This window comes from Trichosurus vulpecula, chromosome 3 (assembly GCF_011100635.1).
Source record: "Trichosurus vulpecula isolate mTriVul1 chromosome 3, mTriVul1.pri, whole genome shotgun sequence".
NCBI lineage: Eukaryota > Metazoa > Chordata > Mammalia > Diprotodontia > Phalangeridae > Trichosurus > Trichosurus vulpecula.
Window position 1 is genome coordinate 387,319,641 of NC_050575.1, and position 18,215 is coordinate 387,337,855.

General features: G+C 47.3%; 1 protein-coding gene across 1 annotated transcript in view; it reads left to right on the top strand.

The window, feature by feature from the left end:
- The window catches only part of JPH3 (junctophilin 3), a 187,262-nt gene that overhangs the window by 162,330 nt on the left and 6,717 nt on the right, over window positions 1-18,215 (top strand). The window contains exon 4 of the mRNA XM_036751601.1: window positions 5,203-6,113. Coding sequence (XP_036607496.1) covers window positions 5,203-6,113 — 911 coding nt within the window. The remainder of the gene's footprint in view (window positions 1-5,202; window positions 6,114-18,215) is intronic.

The window sequence follows — 18,215 nt, forward strand, 5'->3', positions numbered from 1 at the left end:
CTCTGGTTGGGAGGAGATGCCCAGGCCTCCCTTCTTTGATCTCATTGGTATAGGGGAATGACTGCTAGGGGAGGGAGGCAGCACCATACAGCAGGAGGAACAATGGCGTTGGAGTCAGAGGATCTGGGTTCAAATCCCACCTCTGACAAAGACCACATGTGATCCTGGACAAGTCACGTCACAACTTTGGGCTTCGGTGTTCTCATCAAAAATGAGGGGTTGAACTAGAGGGCTCCTGAGGCCCCTTCTGCCCAGATCTATCTATGACTTTTCCTCTACCTAATGAAGATCAGCCACTGTTGTAGGATTGTGTGGAGGCTCTGAGACATTAAGTAATTTAATCATGCTTAATAAAGGTTTTTTGGCTTGACTTATTCTGGATAGGTCACATGGGTGTGTCAGTAACAGGTCTTGAACCCAGGACTTTCCTGACTGCAGGGTTAATTCTATATTTACTATCTCCCCATGCTGTATTTCCCTTTCCCAGCAGTCTTCTTGTTCATAAAAGACAAAGAGCTTCTTTCTTCCATGGTTCTCCTCCAAGGTCCCCTTCCTCCTCCGCTCAGCCTCACTCCTCTTTGTACTGGGAACGCCTTGGACTTTCAGAAACATAGCCCCCAGACACAGCTAAGCACCCACGGCTCCCCAAGAAACCACCTGTCTGGGCCTTCTCTTGGTGGGCGGAGAACTTGGGGGAGCGCTGGAGAACCCACGTTGGGGTGGGCCTCAATGGGCCTGTGCTGGCAAGACAAGGCTCTGAAACTATTGTGTCACTTTGCCCTCCCCCGACAAGGCTTTCTCTTCTTCACTCTTCTATGATGAATTTGACAGTCATTTAACACAGACCTTTTAAATACGTAGAGAAGAACCGAGAGAACTGCATATGAAACCACCCATTTCTTTTACATATTTTCTGTTTTTGAAAAGGATACATTAAATTTAACAAAATAGTAACCAGATGAATCCTGTTTCTTTGTATCTTCTTTCTGAATGTGTTTACATTTGTGTATCTACTTATTTTAATGATTGTATTTTCTTTCTTCCTTCTTTCCTTTGCCCCTCCTTCACTCTTTCTTCCTGTCTCTTTTCTTTCTTCTTTCCTAACCCTCTCTGCCCTTTCCTCTCTTCCTTCCTTCCTTCCCTTCCTCCCTCCCTCTTTCTTTCTTTCTTTCTTTCTTTCTTTCTTTCTTTCTTTCTTTCTTTCTTTCTTTCTTTTTCTTTCTTTCTTTCTTCCTTCCTTCCTTCCTTCCTCCCTCCCTCCCTCCCATCCTCCCTTCCTCCCTCCCATCCTCCTTTCCTCCCTCCTTCCCTCCCTCCCTCCTTCCTTCCTTCCTTCCTTCCTTCCTTCCCTTCTCTCCTTTCTCCCAAGCTCACCTCTTTCTTACAATCCCATCCTGGCTCCTGGACCAAGTAGTTTAATGCAGCTTCACTCCTACAACTTTCACAGATTCTCAGGCCCTCACCCATCTTCTGCTCAGAGACTTTTCCAGTTCTCTTTCTGCTCCTGAAGCGATGCTTTAGATAATGCATCATTATCTTTTATTTAATTTATTCCTTCCTTGGTCTTTCCACCATCACTGTCTTTTCTGTTTCTCATTAGAAGCCTTTACAAGGCCAACATTCCCAAACCCAAACCTGACATTGAGGTCTTTGGTTGGTGGTGGTGGCTTCACCATAGTCTGGGCCGTGGGCCAGAGCAGCCCTGGACAGGCTTGGGCTGAATGGGATGATGTCCAGCAGCCAGGACAGTGGTGGGAAAACATAGGCACCTGGGACTCGAAGAACCATCCTGATAACTAAATATTGTGTTTGCTAGGAGCCCCAACCCATTTTGTATAAATATTGAGGGTCTTGAGTAAGTGGGGTCCCTATAGCTCTGTGACCCTGCTATGAAGGAATCATTCTCCATCTTTTAATTTACACATAGATTGGGAGCCTTGGGAGCCAGGATGGAGGCTGGATTGCTTGCAATTCCCACAGAGTTTTTTATTCTCTCCCCAATTCCATCAGACCTTGAATGAGGTGGTTGGCCTATGGGTACAGGAGGCAGGCAGGGAGGACTTGGGGCTGGCTAGTTCTTCAGCCTTAGAAGTCCCAGGAAAGGAGTAAGAGGAACAAAGATGCTGGAATCAAAGCGTAAAGGCTGCGTGTACTGTTTTGCATTTTAACAATGATTCTTCCAGGAATATCACATGCTCAGGAGCTAATTTTAGCCAAAGATCATTTCCCAGCTGGGTGAGCTGCTCAAAGGCAGGATTGTGAAGATGAGCAGGAGGCACAGGGCCGCCACCAGCACCTCCTGCCGGTGCCCTCACAAGTACCCTCCCTAGGTGCTATTACCAGTGCCCTCCCCCGGGGGCTCTCACCAGGCTCTAGGCTTCTGGCTCCGATACTTCCTGGGCCTGGGACCATGAGAGTGCCACCATGAGGGGCACTGGTAGAATGCCCTGTGCCACTTGTGGCATGCCAGGGCCAAACAGCAGGTTTAAAAACAAAGGCCCCTTCCTCCCCTGCCCCCAAAATTTGGCAAGGGCACATCATACTTGTGACCAGGAGGTCAGTGTTGGAGAAGTGACAGCATCCAGATGGCACAGGGCTGGGGCAAGGTGAATGGCTTGGCTGATGTGTGGATTTCAGTATCCCTGCAGAGCTGGAGTGAAGACCTGAGTAGGCCTAGGAGGGGCCTTGGAGGACAGCAGGGAGCTATAGGGGTATGGCTGGGAATGTTCAGGTGTCTCTGGGGGCCCTTGTGACCACAGAATGTATAGAAGAAGAGGACAGAGGACCACACAAAGGAAGCCTATGGGCTTAGCTGTTTGAGGTGGGGTGGAGGAGGACAAGACAAGCTGTGAATGGGACCAGCCTCTAGGAGCCTTGCAGAACAGCTCCAATGCTTCATTTATTCACTTTGCAAACCTGGTTCAATCCATTGAGCAGTCAACAAATAGTGGGAGGAAGGAAGAAGGGGCACGTTGGGGAAAGGTGGCTAGAGAGGCCCTATGGTATGACCAGGGAGCAACAGACTTCTGGAAGCAGGGCATGTAGATTGTATCCTAGTTCTGCTCCCAACTGTCTGCATGACCTTGGGCAGGTCACTCCCCTTCTCTTGGCCTTAGTTTCCCCATCTCAGAAATAAAGTGGTTGGATTAGATGATCTTTAAGGTCCCCTTCAACTGTAAATCCTCTGACCCTATGAACTGGGACACTGATTTGTCACTTAATAAATATTTATTAAGAGCCTACTATGTTCCAGGCATTGTGCTAAGTGCTAAGGATACACACACACACACACACACACACACATGAGAGAGAGAGAGAGAGAGAGAGAGAGAGAGTCCCTGCCCTCAAGGATAGGTTCCTTATTATGACTCCACCCTTTTTCCTAGCAGGACCTCAGATGTCTCAGACCACTGGAGATCACAGAGATTTATAGATTGGTAAAATGTTAGAACAGGAGGAGGCTTGGAGGTTAGGTAGTACAAACCCCTTATTTTATAGAAGAGCAAGCTGAAGCCCAGAAAAGGGAAAACTGTGATGGTTTTGTGGGAAAGAGTGTCTACTTTCTGTTGTAGTAACCCTTTCCAAATGTTTAACAAGTCCCAAAGTTGGGAAAATTTTTTTATCTAACCTAAGCCTCTCATGGGGACAACTAGGTGACACAGTGGTCGATAGAGTGCTGGCCCTGGAGTCTGGATGATCTGAACTCAAATCTAGCTGTGTGACCCTGGACAAGTCACTTAACCCAGTTTGCCTCGGTTTCCTCATCTGTAAAATGAGCTGGAGAAGGAAATGGCAAACTACTCCAGTATCTTTGCCAAGAAAAACCCAAATGGGGTCACAGAAAGTTAGACACAACTGAAAAAACCCTCATCCTGCAATTTGCCTCCCCTCCTATCCTGCCTGAGTAGGCACTAATCCTTACCATTCTTAACATTATAATCATCTCCTTCTAACTTTTCTTTTCCTAGGATAAATAACCCCAGTTCTTTAGTCTTTACTCAGAGAACCATCCACCACCCTCTGTCTCCTCCATTGTTTTCCTCTGTATCCTCCAGGTTTTGAAGCCCAGAATTGAAAAGTCCTCTAATAAGGATCTGACCATGCTAAGTCAATGGGTGGTTGTAGAAACTGTCCTTTTAGGACTACACCCCCCACCTTATTAATGACAGTCCTGCATCCCTGGCTCATGCTCAGCTTGGGCCCCACCATCCCTTTGAGACCCTTTTCAGGCTTACTCCAATCTAGCCAGCCGTTCTTGACGACCCATTTCTACATTATCCATGCCCATCCTTTCCCACCTGCCATACACACCCCCCCACCCAGGAGTGACTCAGGGCAAGAGGAAATCCCAGGTAAGTTGGCTAAAGCATGGACCGACATCCATTCATGCACCAGAAGCAAGGAAATCTTGTGGTCTTGAGGGGATTCACCTGGAGATACAGATTCTAGTCTTTGCATTATGACTAACTAGGTGTGTCATCTTGGCCAAGTCGTGTGACTTAATAGATTTTGAGTTAGAAGAGATGTTGGTAGTCACGGCCCCATCCCATAATTTTGCAGATGAGGAAACCGGAGGCTGGAGAGATTAAATCACTTATCCGTGGTCACATGGGTAGCAAATGTCAGAGCCAGGATTAAATCCACATCCTCTGACTATAAATTCAGCACTCACTCCTGTTATACCACTTTGCACCTCAATTTCCTGATCTGTGAAAAGGGTGTAATAATACCTGGCCTCCCTTCCTGGTGAATAAGTAAGTACTTTGAAGAACTGAAAGATGTCATAACAATTTTAACTATTTTTATCTCTTTTCTTCCTTTCTCCTTTGCTGTTAATAATTGACCGGGTCGGAGAGGGTAAACCATGACTGTGGAAGTTACTTGATAATTCATCATTGTTTGGAGGTCAGACAAGAGGCCCCAGCATAGTGACATGGGCAGGGGATAAAGTCATCATGTGATGTTGGGGCTTTTGATATGGGGAGACTGACCAGTAAGTTGTTACTAAAGTCTTGTCCTGGCAGGGACTGTGTGACTACCTCTGTTCTTTGCCGCATTCCATCCTTGCTTCCAGCTCTTTCCAGCCCTTTACCCTCTGAGTCCTTCTAAGATAAGATTACTCACTTAGGACCCCCCCCCCCCCCCAGTGTTCTCTGGGTCACCTTGACCTTGTGTTTCTTCTTCATATCTTCCTCTATAAAGGACTTGAATGCCAGAGGCCAAAGCGTCAGAATTCAAGCGACGATATCGAGGTGATCTCCACAGGGACCCCATTGCAACAGGAGAGCCCTGAGCTGTACCGGAAAGGCACAACCCCTTCCGACCTCACCCCTGATGACAGCCCCCTCCAGAGCTTCCCTGCCAGCCCCTCCATCACGCCACCGCCAGTCCCCGCCTGCCGAAACAAGAGTGCCCACTTCTCCCGGCAGATCTCTGTGGATGAAGAGCGAGGCGGGGAGATCCAGATGCTGCTGGAGGGCCGGGGTGGGGACTACCTAAGGCCCAACAGCTGGAGCGAGGAGAAGGTAGGGGGGTCGAGAGGGGTGCGGAGCGGTGCCCTGCGGAGCTGCCAGCCAGGGGATGACTACCGCGGCCGCAGCTCAGGTCACAAACACCCGTCATCGTCGTCGGGGAACCACAAGCCCCGGGAGAGGTGGGCGGATTCCCCCACCCCGTTCTCATGGACTTCCCACCACCGATCCAACAACCACAGCTCAGGGAATCCCAAGCTGCTGGAGTTGGACGAGAAGCTAAGCAACTATGAGATGGAGATGAAGCCCCTCATGAGGATGGATTCTTATATGCAAGAGGTGCACACCCAAAAAAGACACTACAGCAAAGCCGGGGCCTGCCGGAGCTTGGTGGAGGATCACCGCTCCGATGACCGGGCCTTCGGGGTGCAGAGACTGAGGTCCAAGTCCCAGAATAAGGAGAATTTCAGGCCGTCGTCTTCTGCTGAACCCACAGTGCAAAAACTGGAAAATCTAAGGCTCGGAGACAAAGCCGAGCCCCGGCTACTGAGATGGGACTTGACCTTCTCCCCACCCCAGAAATCCTTACCTGTTGCACTAGAATCTGATGAGGAAAATGGCAATGAGCTTAAGTCCAGTACGGTAAGTGAGTAGAGCATGTGCATTTTTCTTCAGCTTGGGGGCAGAGCCAGGCCAGCGGGGAGCTCTCATGATGGTGGAGGTCCTCCCTAGAGGATCGTGAAATTAGAAGGAGAAGGGACTTCAGAGGACATCTAGTCCAAACACCCCACTTTACAGATGAGGACACTGAGGCCCAGGGAGGGGAAGTGATTTACCCAAGGTCACACAAGTAGGAAGCATCAGAGACAGGATTTGAACCCAGGTCTTTGGACTCCAGATCTAATGTTTTTTCCACTGTACCGCATGGTCTCTCTATTAGCAGGGCCTTAGGTTTGGGGTTCCCCAATAGATGCCCCACCAGTGACCTAACCAAGATTCTGGGCTACCTTCATCACCCACAGTCATACTTCCCAATGTGTGATCAGTTGTGTCTCCTCCATCCCGCCCCCACCCCCTTACTGGACACCCCTGCTGGAGGTGGGCTGGATCTGTGAGACTGAGTGGGAAGGGGCCAGGTAAAGGAATCAATAACAAATGGCATCCCCAGTGGATAGAAAGCATATTGTTTTCATCAGGAAATCACAAACTGCTGCACTGCCCAGCAGGCAATTCAGTAAATCTTTATTAAGCACCTGCTGTGTACAGAGCCCTGTGCTAGTGAATGGGGGTGAGTCCAAGTTTGGATAAGGTACAGTTCCTGCCCTCATTCAATTCATTAATCGATCAATAAGCATTTAATAAGAACATACTATATGCCCAGCCATGTGCTAAATGCCGAGCACATACAAAGAGAAAAACAAAAACAAACAAAAGAAATGGTTCTTGCCATTCAAGAAGCCAGCATTCTATTGAGGGAGATAGCATCCACATATATAAGGTAGTTAAAGAAGGGGAGGGTACTTGCAGCTGAGGGGACCAGCCAGTCAGTCAAGAAACATTTATTAAGTGCCTACTATATGCACATTGCCCTCAGGGAGCTTACAATCTAATGGGGGAAAATAACACATGAAAAGAATCTGAGGAGCAGGGTACTCAGGGGAATGAAGTCTGAAATTCAGAAGTGCAGCTAGGAGGCTGCCCTGAGCACACTCCTTAAATGGAGGGTTTGGGAAGAGCTTGCCACCCTCTCTAATCAGAGGGGGAAACTCTAACTCTGACTTAAGGGCAGGGGCTACTGAGGCAGTATGAGTTTCAGGGTTGATATGATCTCTCGGGAAGGTGAGAGAAGGCTCTGAGGGCTTGGGATGGACACGATAGTGTTCAAGCTGAGTCTTGAGGGATGTAAGAGATTCTATGAGACGGAGGTGACAACAGGCTGCCCCGGGCATGGGAGATGGCCCCGGCAAAGGGTGGATTTCTCTGTGGGCGGAGCCCCAGAAAGGCCAGGTAGTTATTAAGTGTCAGACTCAAATGAAATCTCCCCTGCCCTTGAGGAGATTCCCTTCTATTAGGTATGGGGATGAGACAGACACAGACTCAAACAGATAGAAATTGGGGTGGCGTCAGCAACGGTGGGAAGCAGGAAAGCCCCCTCATAGGAGGAAGCTCTGGAGAGCTGTGCCCTAAGAGGAGTGAGGGGCTTCAAGAGGCAGAGATGGGGAGGGGGCTTAGGGTCTACAGACATGGGTGTGGAGAACTCTCAGACAGAAGCGAGGCATTGTGGTCCTGTGGAATGAGCCCTGGACTTGGAGCCAGAGGACCTGGGTCCAGATCCCTCCCCCGATACTTCCTAGCTGTGTGACTATGGGCAAGTCGCTTAGTTTCTCTGAGCCTCAGTTCCCTCATCTGTGAAATGGGGAGTAATAATACTTGCACTACTTACCTCTCAGGCTTGTGCCGAAAGCACTTCACAAACCTTAAAACCCCATAGAAATGGGAGCTATTCTTCTCAAGTGTACAGAGGATGCATGGATGCATTTGGCGTGGCCCTCCACAGGGCTCAGAGAGAGACCCAAGGTAAGTGGGATGGTTCGCACTTCAATTGGAAAAATGAGGAGGTGGGATGGCTTACCCATGGGTATAGTCTGAAGATAGTGGGATGGTTTGCATTTCAATTGGAGAAATAAAGAGGTGGGATGGCTTCTCTGTTGGTATAGTCTTGAATATAGTGGGATGGTTCGCACTTCACTTGGTGCAGTAAGGAAGTGGGATGGCTTATCCGTTGGGATAGTCTTGAAGTTAGTAGAATGGGTTCATACATATCAGAAGTGGGAACAGCATTTCACCTTATCTTGTTTCATATACCCTCCCCAGGTTTAAGTGCTAGTCTCATAAAACACATCAGGATGTGGTCCCTGGGTCAAAAATAATAGTAACTGGTGTTTATGTATCCACCTCATCTTATTTGACCCTCACAACAATGTTGTGAAACAGAATGTGCCAGATGTCATTATCCCCGTTTTACAGACGAGGAGACTAAGGCTCATACTTGCTTTTTGTTGGGAGAGGAGGAAATGGAAGAAAGGCTCAGGTTCTTACTCCTGGTCCTCACAGATGCTCCAATTTCAGCTGCCAGGGAGAGCTTCCCCATTAGCTCCTCGGGCACATAAGGAAGACCTACAGCAGCTTGGCAGTGAGATGTGTTTTATCCAAGTACTGGGTTTCTGAGGCTCAGAGAGATTAAGTGACTTGCCTGAAATATGTCCTGGAGGCAGGATTTGAACTCGGGTCTTCCTGAATCCAAATCCAGCACTCTACCCACTATGCCACCGTGCATGCCAGCTGCTGAAGAGCAGGGATCATGACCTGCATATGTTCTGGCCCCTGCCTCCCTATGTTCTCACCCCCTACACCTCAGTTACCCAAAAGCTTACACAGCCATTTATCCAGAATATCCACAATCCAGAATTCAATCCAGAATGGGAAATGAAATGTTCTGGTTGACTATTTTGGTAAACCGAGAGGTCACACATGGATTACCTGCTTTCAAGTTTAGATTGACAGCATATGATCACGATAGAATCTTTAGGGGCCTCAGGATGACCAGAGTTATCAAAAACCCAGGATCTGTGGCTGGAAGAGACCCTAGAGGGCCTTTAGTGTCACCCCACCCCTCATTTGCTGATGAGGAAACAGAGGCTCCAACAAGTTAAGTGACTTTCCCAAGGTCAGTCAGGTATTGTAGGCATCAGGAATGGGATTTTAACCCCTCAGTCCTCCGGGGCCGGTACTCTTTCTAATAACCTTGCACAGGGGGTAGTTGTAGTTTTGGGGGAAGGCAGAAATTTTCAGTCTTTGGGGAATTGTGAGCTTCCTGGTCATTTGGATTCTAGATTCTATACAAATGACATTTTATAATCTGCCATAAGAATACTAAGTTTACCATTTGCCATGTGGTGGTCTACACCTGAGAGTAGATGTTAGAACCAAAACTAGGTCTCCTGATTTCCAATAGGGAATTTCACACACAGGACTAGGATTAGTGGCTTGTTTCCTCTTTATCTCTTGGGGCCCTTCTGGGCCAAACATGCTGGGATTCCATCCATGAATCTATTACACTCCCTTTTCCTTGGCCATCCGGGCCACACACCAGAAGGGAACCTGGCCCTGTGTGCAGGTAGCATGTTCAAAGGGGATAAGAGCTTTTAGGGTCATAAGATGTCGTGGCTGAAAAGAAACCTCTCTTGGCAGGTTCCTGGGGAGACAAGATGATTTTCCCCGTTGGCCACATGGCTACTTAGGTCTTATCACTCTCGGATGTCATGAGACACTGAGTCTTGAGAGTCAGGAAGACCTGAGTTCAAATTTGGCCTCAGGCATTTACTAGCAGTGTGACCCTGGGCAAGTCACTTAAACTTCTGTCTGCCTCAGTTTCCTCATCTGTAAAATGGGGGGTGATAATAGCACCTAGCTCCCAGGGTTGTCGGGAAGCTCAAAGGAGTAATATTTGTGAGGTGCTTTGCAAGCTTTAAAGTCCTATATATCATTATATTATAATAGATTATATTATCATATAATTATAATATATTAGAATGAATTATTATATTGTCATGATGTATTGTTATATTATTATTAACATTGTTATTGCCAATCTTAACGTTCTTTCCATGACGTTGGGCCGAGTCCCTTATAACCCATCTGAAACCCATCTGCATTCCTTCAGTAGTCATCTGGGTGTGGAAGTGACTAGAAGGCAAGACTTAGAATCAGGAAGACCTGAGTTCAAATTCGGCCACAGACATATACTAGCTGCGTGACCCTGGACCAGTCACTTAACCTCCTTTGGTCTGTTTCCTTATCTGTAAAATGGAACTTATAATAGGACCTACTTTACAGGGTTGTTATGAGGACCAGGTGGGTTCCTATACATAAAGTGCTTTTCAAACCTTAAAGTACTGTTGAAATTCTAGACATCATTGTTGTTATAGCAACGGGATACCCCCATGTCCTTATAGGAAACTTCTCTTTTCTCTATGTCTCTCCCTCTGTCTCTGTGTCTCCCTCTGTCTCTGTGTCTCTCTCTGTCTCTGTGTCTCCCTCTGTCTCTCTGTCTGTTTCTCTCTAAGTGAGATTCCCACCCCTCCTCAGGAAGTGCCTCTTGAGGAGGCCATCTGGGGGAACGAACATGCCTCATCTTCACAGAGACGGGGCTGCATCCATGAGATTTGTCCTGTCGCAAAGCAGGCCTATTTTTGCCTCTACCTGAAGTCTCTGTGACCATCTGTCATTCTTACCAGTTGGCTGATTCTTAAAATATTCCTGCCCCCCCATCTACTTACACACGAAGATGCAGTTGTCCCCCCCTTTCTCATCTCCCCTCCCCCCTTGCTGGGACCAAAATACCAGCTTCCACTTACAACTTTATTTTCCTCATCAAAGCAGCTAGGATATATATGTTCGTGAGATCGTGTGTCTGTGTGGCTATTTTCAGACAAGCCCGATGATTGGCAGGGTGAAGGATGAAGAAATATGTTCTCTGTTTGGGTACCAAAGAGCTTCTTGGATTCCTTAGGTCACTAAGATATGTTTGAGCTTGTTTAGGTGGGAAAATAGAAGGTGGGGATCAGGGGAATGCAGAGGTGGCCTTAAACCAGTCAGTAAGCATTTATTAAGTACCTAGTGTGTGCCAGGCACCATGCTAAGCTCTGAGGAGTCAAAGAAAGGCAAAAGACCATTCCCACCCTCAAGGAGCTCACAGTCTAATCAGGAAAGACAGCATATACACAGGAACTAGAAAGGTTTTTGGAAGGGGAGAGAGGAGAGAGAGGGTCTGATGAAGTCCTTCAGCCAAGTGGGGAATGATAAGGCAGCTGCTCTGGCCCACCTCCTTAAATGGAAGATCTGGGAGAAGCTCCCAGATGTCCACTCACCACCCACTCTAACTACCCCCGGAGTTGGGGTGGGGGGCGACTGAGAAAATGCGAGTTTTAGAATTGATGTCATCTTGCATGAAGATGAGGCAATGATAAAATCCAATATGGTGCCTGGAGTAAATTGGCTGTTGTTCAGAGGGTCAGAAAGTTCTCTCTTCTAGCACACCTCCCTCATGGAGGGCATCACTTAGGGTCAAGGTGTTTCATATAAGGAGAATAGTGCCTGATATAGAGAATTGGGAATATTTGTGTAGAGATGAGAAATGATAATTGAACCCATGGGAGCAAATGAGAATAACAAGGGAGAGAATGTAGAGGGAGAAGAGCAGGCCCAGGACAAAGCAGCCCTGATCTCTCTCTCTCCCAGAGTCCAGACCCACATCTCCAGGTGCCTACCGGAAATCTCCAGCCTAGTGTCTTATGGACATCCCACACTCAAATGTTCAAAACCAAACTCATCGCTTTCCCCCTTAAAACCAACTGTTTTCCAAACTTCTCTGGCCCTCCAGGGCCAAGCCTTAGAGCCATGGTTGGCTCTTCTTTCTCCCTCACCTTCCATGGGCCTTCCAACTCCATATCTTGTCATTGCAGTGGTGCACTTTTGCTAGCCACTGCCCTTTTCCTCTTACTTGAACTATGATAATAGCCTTGATAATTTTAAAAATTATATTTATAAAAATTATTTTAATAATTATTTATAATATTCATATATTGATGATATTCATTGTGCATTAATATGTCTCATTATTATACTTGTGTTTATTTAAAATTATATTTATAAAAATTTGTAATGGCCTATACTTCCCTGTCTCTCCCCACTCCAATTCATCTTTTTTTTGTTCAGTCATTTCACTTGTGTCCAACTCTTCATGACCTCATTTGGTGTTTTCTTGGCAAAGATACTGGAGTGGTTTGCCATTTTCTTCTCCAGCCTATTTTACAGATGAGGAAACTGAGGCAAACAGGGTTAAGTGACTTGCCCAGGTTCACACAGCTAGTAAATGAAACCAGTTTTGAACTCAGGTTTTTCTGACTCCAGGCCCGGTTCTCTGTCTACTTCAAGAGTTGCTATAATCCCCTATGCTATACATAGGTCTTGTCAAATTACTCCCCCCCTCAAAAACCTTCCATGGCTCCCTATTATCTCTAGTATAAGAAAGAAACCCTTTAGCCTAGGATTTAATTCCCTTTGCAATATAACTCCTGCCCACACACACACGGAGGTCCCATTAAGCGAGGAGGGGAAACATGCAGTCAGTTATTCTGGGCAAACTGGATTACTGGCTGTTCTCATCATTCCATCTACCATTTCTGTGTATAAAACATCTCTCCTCTTCTCTCTCCCTCTTTCTATCTCTCTCTGTCTCTCCCTCCCTTCTCTCTTTTTCTCCTTCCCTCCTCTCTCTCTCTTTCTGTCTCTCTGTCTCTTTCTCCTTCTCTGTCCCTTCCTCTCTTTTCTTTGTCTTTCTTTCTCTCCTTCCCTTCTCTTTCCCTCTTTCTGTCTCTCTCTGTCTCTGTCTGTCTCTCCTTCCCTTCTCTCTATCTTTTTTCTCTCCTTCCCTTCTCTCTCTCTCTCTGTCTCTCCCCCCACTCCCTGTTTCTCTGTCTCTGTCTCTTCTTCCCCCCTCTCTCTCCTCTCCCTTCCACTCCATGACACTTTGCCTGATCTCTTCTTGGCTCCATTCTTCCCCTCCCTTTGTCTTTATCTCCATACATCTTATCTCCTCTGATAGACAAGAAGCACCTTGAGGGCAGGCATAGTTTCATTTTTGTCAATGTCTCCCCAGTGCCCAGGATAGAGTTTCACACATAGGAGACTCTGAATAAATGTTTATCCTTGGACATCCTGGGCAGAGCTGCCATCTCAAAGTGCCCGTAAGCTGGTGGGTATCTGTTAGAGGGAGGTCTCAAAGAGCCCATGAAGATGCCTCATCAGATGTTTCAGGTGGCCTGCACCGGCTGAGAAGAGGCAGCAGTTTTTAAAGACAGATACCTGATTTAGTTACCTGATTTAGTCCTGACAACCACCTTGGGATGGTTTATTGTCCCTATTTTACAGAGGAGGAAATTGAGTCTGAGAGGATGACGCTGGTGACATGATGATCTCATGTGAACAGCTGTGTGCATTTGTGTAGAGTCAAAAATTCATGTGACCAAGGGCCTGGGTGTTTACTGGTGAGAAATATGGGTTTGTACGCTCCACTCTGCATAAGACAAACTCAGGTAAATAGACTTCCCAGCCAGAGCAGCCTCTGTTATCATCCTCCTCAGGAGGGCCGGGGCTGCGCACCTCCAGTAGCCTAGGAGAGAATGAGCTGCTGCCCCTCCCCTCACAATCGCACCGCAGTCACATGGAGTTTTGACAGCCTCTCCTTGTCAGCAGACAAATAACTCTTTCCTAAGCCCAGCCAGGTTTCCCCCCAGGGAGTACTGTTACATAGAGCTAGACCTTAGACCCTATTTGTGAGCTCTGCCATTGACAGCCAGGGCAGGCTGGAAGCATCCTACCTCTACATCCCTCTGTGCCTTGGTTTCCCCAAATGAGCGCCTGGGGGTGTTAACTGCCGCGCTACGTTCCCCAGCCCTGGTAAGAGGAGGGTCTTTCAGAGGTCTGACTGTGTTGTTGCTCAGTGGCTTTCTTTTTCACTCTTCCACTGAATGGAACCCTGGGGAATGGTGCTTGGGGGGCCCCCAAGGAATTCTCCTATGTGGTTTCCATGACACAGTCAACAAAGGCACGACCTTGTTATCGGTTATCATCACATCAGGCTCACATGGCCTCCCATCCTGGTGCGGAGGGACCCAGCAGGTCCAACAGCCCTGCTTTATTTCAAAAGAGTTTTATTACAAAATGTATCCAGCTAGGCCTCTGGCGACAGAATGAATGACGTGGTTTTACCCAGTACTCTTTGCACAGGACCTGAAAGGGCTTCCATTTCCGGAGAACATGTTTCGACAGTGGTTAGAATCAACGTCCTTCATCCTGTTCTGGTATTGAACTGGTTGGAAAAGCCCCTCCTGTCTATACAATTTTATAGCTTCTTTGAAATAATTCCTCCAGTCGGCTAAGTGATTGGTACATCTGTCAGGTAGCTGGGTGGCGTAATGGTTAGAGCATCAGGCTTGGGTTCAGGAAGACCCAAGTTCAACAGCCCCAGACACTTACCAGCTGTGTGACCCAGGGCAAGTCACCTTAAAAATCTGTTTGCCTTAGTTTCCACATCTTTAAAATAAAGATAATAATCGTACCTACCTCTCAGGGTTATTGTGAGGATCAATGAGATCATTGTAAAGTTTTTAACACATAGAAAGTGCTATATTAATGTTAGTTCTTCATCATCTTCCTCCTCCTCCTCCTCCTCCACCTTCTTCTCTGTCTGCTCCTTCTTCTCCTTCTTCATTATAATTATCACAATTATTATTAGGCAGGCATGGGGCAGTCTGAGAATTGTTTGTCTGGGATGATAATACCAGCCAGCACTTATATGGTGCTTTAAGGTTTGCAAAGTGTTTTATGAGTATCTCATTCGATCCTCACAACAAGCCAGGGAGGCAGGTGTGATTACTATCCCCATTTTATAGGAGAGGAAGCTGAGACTGCCTTGTCCGGGGTCACAGAGCTAGCAAGGTGAATGAGGCAGAACTGGGGTCTTTGGGACCTCACTGAGCCACCTCCCTGGCCTGCTTTGGTCGGGCTCGGGAAGAGAGGGAGATGGAGAGGTTAACTTTCCTGCCTGGCCCTCCGCCAGGCACGTACAATAACAGGTCAAGAACGGAACCTCAGCTCCATCCACATAGCCCCCTATTCCCAAGGGGAGGATGGTCTCGTGGACATTCTCACTTTCTGGAACACCAGAGAGAATGAGAAGAGGATGCTTTAGAGTAAGAGGGTGGGCCCAGCAGCAGGCCCATGAGGGCTCCCCCCATTTCTAGCCCAGCCCCCACTTAACAAGAAGCTAGACAGCTTCAGCGATCCCAGATACATTCAATGCTGCACTGACAATGAGAGAAACCACATTTGCAGTCTGTGACCCTGTCCCCAAGACCGGGAGTTTGGCTTGGGTGCTGGAGCCTCCTGTCCCCCGGATCTCAACTCTCCTTTCAACAAGTATTTCCTGAACACCCCAAATGTGTGAAGCTTTACAGGGGATACATGGGAAGATGAGATGAGACACGGTCTTTCCACTGGGCTGCTCATCGTCTGTCTAGTGCAGGTGTGTAAGAGAGTTGCTATAAGATGAAAGTATCAGATCAGGGCATATGGAGGCAGATCTGGGCTTAAATCCTGGCTCTGTTTCTCACAACCACAGTGACTTTGGGTAAGTCATTTTCCTTCTCTGGTCTTCACTTCCCTCCTTTGTAAAGTAAAGCATTGAACAAACTGATCTATAAGGTCTCTTGCAACTCATGATCCTAGAAGATGTCATGAGATAGTATCCAATTAGTCACCGAATGAGTCACAGACGATGTGTGCTATGAATTCAGGAGAAAATGAGCAGCATGGGCTAGCTCTAATACTGTCATGGAAGTGATGGCCTTGACTTAGGCCTCTGAAGGATGAGTAGGACTTGGGCAGAAAAGGGGGGAGAAGGCATCCCAGGCAAGGGGAACAGGATGAACAAAGTGCAGAGGGAGGAAATTAGGAGGTTTGATTCAAAAAGATTTACATAAGGGAGCAGTGAGAGGGGAATCAGGCTGAAGATGTGATTTGGGGTCAGATTGTAGAGGGCTTTGAGAGCAAGAATTTGGGCTTTGCCATAGGCAGCGGGAGTCACTGAGGGTTATGTGATAAAAGATTAATCTGACAGTTGTTCAGTCATGTCTGATTCTTTCTGATGCCATTTGGGGTTTTCTTGGCAAAATTACTGGAGTGGTTTGCCATTTCCTTCTCCAGATCGTTCAATAGATGAGGAAATTGAGGCAAATAGGTTTAAATGACTTGTCCAAGGTCACACAGCTAGTAAGTGTCTGAGGCTGGATTTGAACTCAGCTCTTCATGACTGGCTGGTGCTCTATCCACTATTCTCTCTGTCTCTCTGTTTCTCTTTATGTCTCTCTGTGTCTCTCTCTGTTTCTGTCTCTCCTCTTTCTTTCTCTCTGTCTCTCTATCTCTCTTTCTGTCTTTGTCTCTCTGTTTCTGTCTTGCTTATTTCTTTCTGTCTCCCTCTCTCTCTTCGTCTCTGTCTCTCTCTCTGTCTCTCTCTCTCTCTCTCTGTCTCTCTCTCTTTGTCTCTCTCTCTCTCTCTCTCTCATTAAATATCTGCAGCATCTACTCAGTGGGCACCTGAGGACCAAAAGGAGAGCCCTTGCCCCTATTCCCCTCACTCCTGATCAGAGGGAAGAGGCTTTGGTTCCGTGGTCTTTACCTCCAAGGGGCCGCAGACTTAGGCCATCATGCTTGAGGCCCTGGGCCCATTTCTTACTCATTCTGGCACCCCCTTGGTGAATGGCTTTGGGGTTGACATAAGGCCCAAGTACAGGGGGGAAAGCGAGATGGTGACTTTGGTGCAGACCATCGCTGGCACTTTGAGAACCACCATGGCCCCTCCAGCTCCTGCCAGAAACAGCTCAGCTGTGCTGGGACCACTGGGCTTCTGGGGAACCCTGGAATGACCTCTCAAGTCAGAACAACAACTGCAGACGTTTAATCGGTGCTAATAGGCAAATTGCTTTCTATACATGATCTCCTTTGCATCTCACCATAATCTTACTGTCTTGTATGGATAAAGAAACCAAGGCTCCAGAGATTGAGTGACTAGCCCAAAGCCGGTCACATGGCTCCTGAGTGGACGCGACAGGATTCTTCCCATCTCCAAGTACATCCCCCAACCCACTGCACCCAAGACACTTGCTACATATTTATTCCTTTAGAGATAAGAGTCGCCCGAGTATCAGCACTGGATTGGAAATCAAGAAATTCCCGTTACTTTAATTGCCAGTGAACCTGTTTCTTCGGATGAGTCAGAGATCTCTGGCAACTGTCCTGGAGATAGCATGGAGACATGTCCCCACTTTGACAGAGAGCAATAACTTCTTGGAAGGAGGCTGTGTTCAGTTTCTGGCTTTCTCACTTAGCATGTGACCTGAGCGAATCACTTCACCCCCCTCAGGACCTCAGTTTGCTCACCTGTTGGACGGGAATAACAACTTGCCTTTGATGGCACAATTTTAGTGACGTTGGGAAGGGAAAGAGGAAGGCTTTGAGGCCTTGGTTTTGGAAAAGGGAGCTGCCTAGTTTGGGGACAAGAGTGAAAGGGAATTTGTGTCGGCAGATTCGTGTTGTTTTCTGCACAGAAAAGGGTATAAATATAATAGGGAAGAGAGGGAGGAAACGAACATTTATCAAGTGCCAGCTGTGTGCCAAGCTCTGTGCTAAGCACGTTACAGATATTCTCCCAGGTGACATTTCTATAGCACAATGGTATTTACAAAGTTCTCTGTATACATCATCTCATTTGATGAATGAATATAACTGATGAATGATAAAGCCTTTATTAAGCACCACTATGTGCCAGGCACTGTACTAAGTGCTGGTGATATAAATATAAGAGGGAAGAAAACAAGCACTTATTAAGCACCTACTGTGCGTCAGGCATTGTATTAAGTGCTGGAGATAAAAGAAGGAAAGAAACAACCCAAGGTGTGCCAGGCACCATGCAGGCACTGAGGATGCAAATATAAGAAGGAAGGGAACAAGCATTGATTAAGCACCTACTGTGTGTCAGGCACTGTATTAAGTGCTGGAGATAAAAGAAGGAAAGAAACAACCCAAGGTGTGCCAGGCACCATGCAGGCACTGAGGATGCAAATA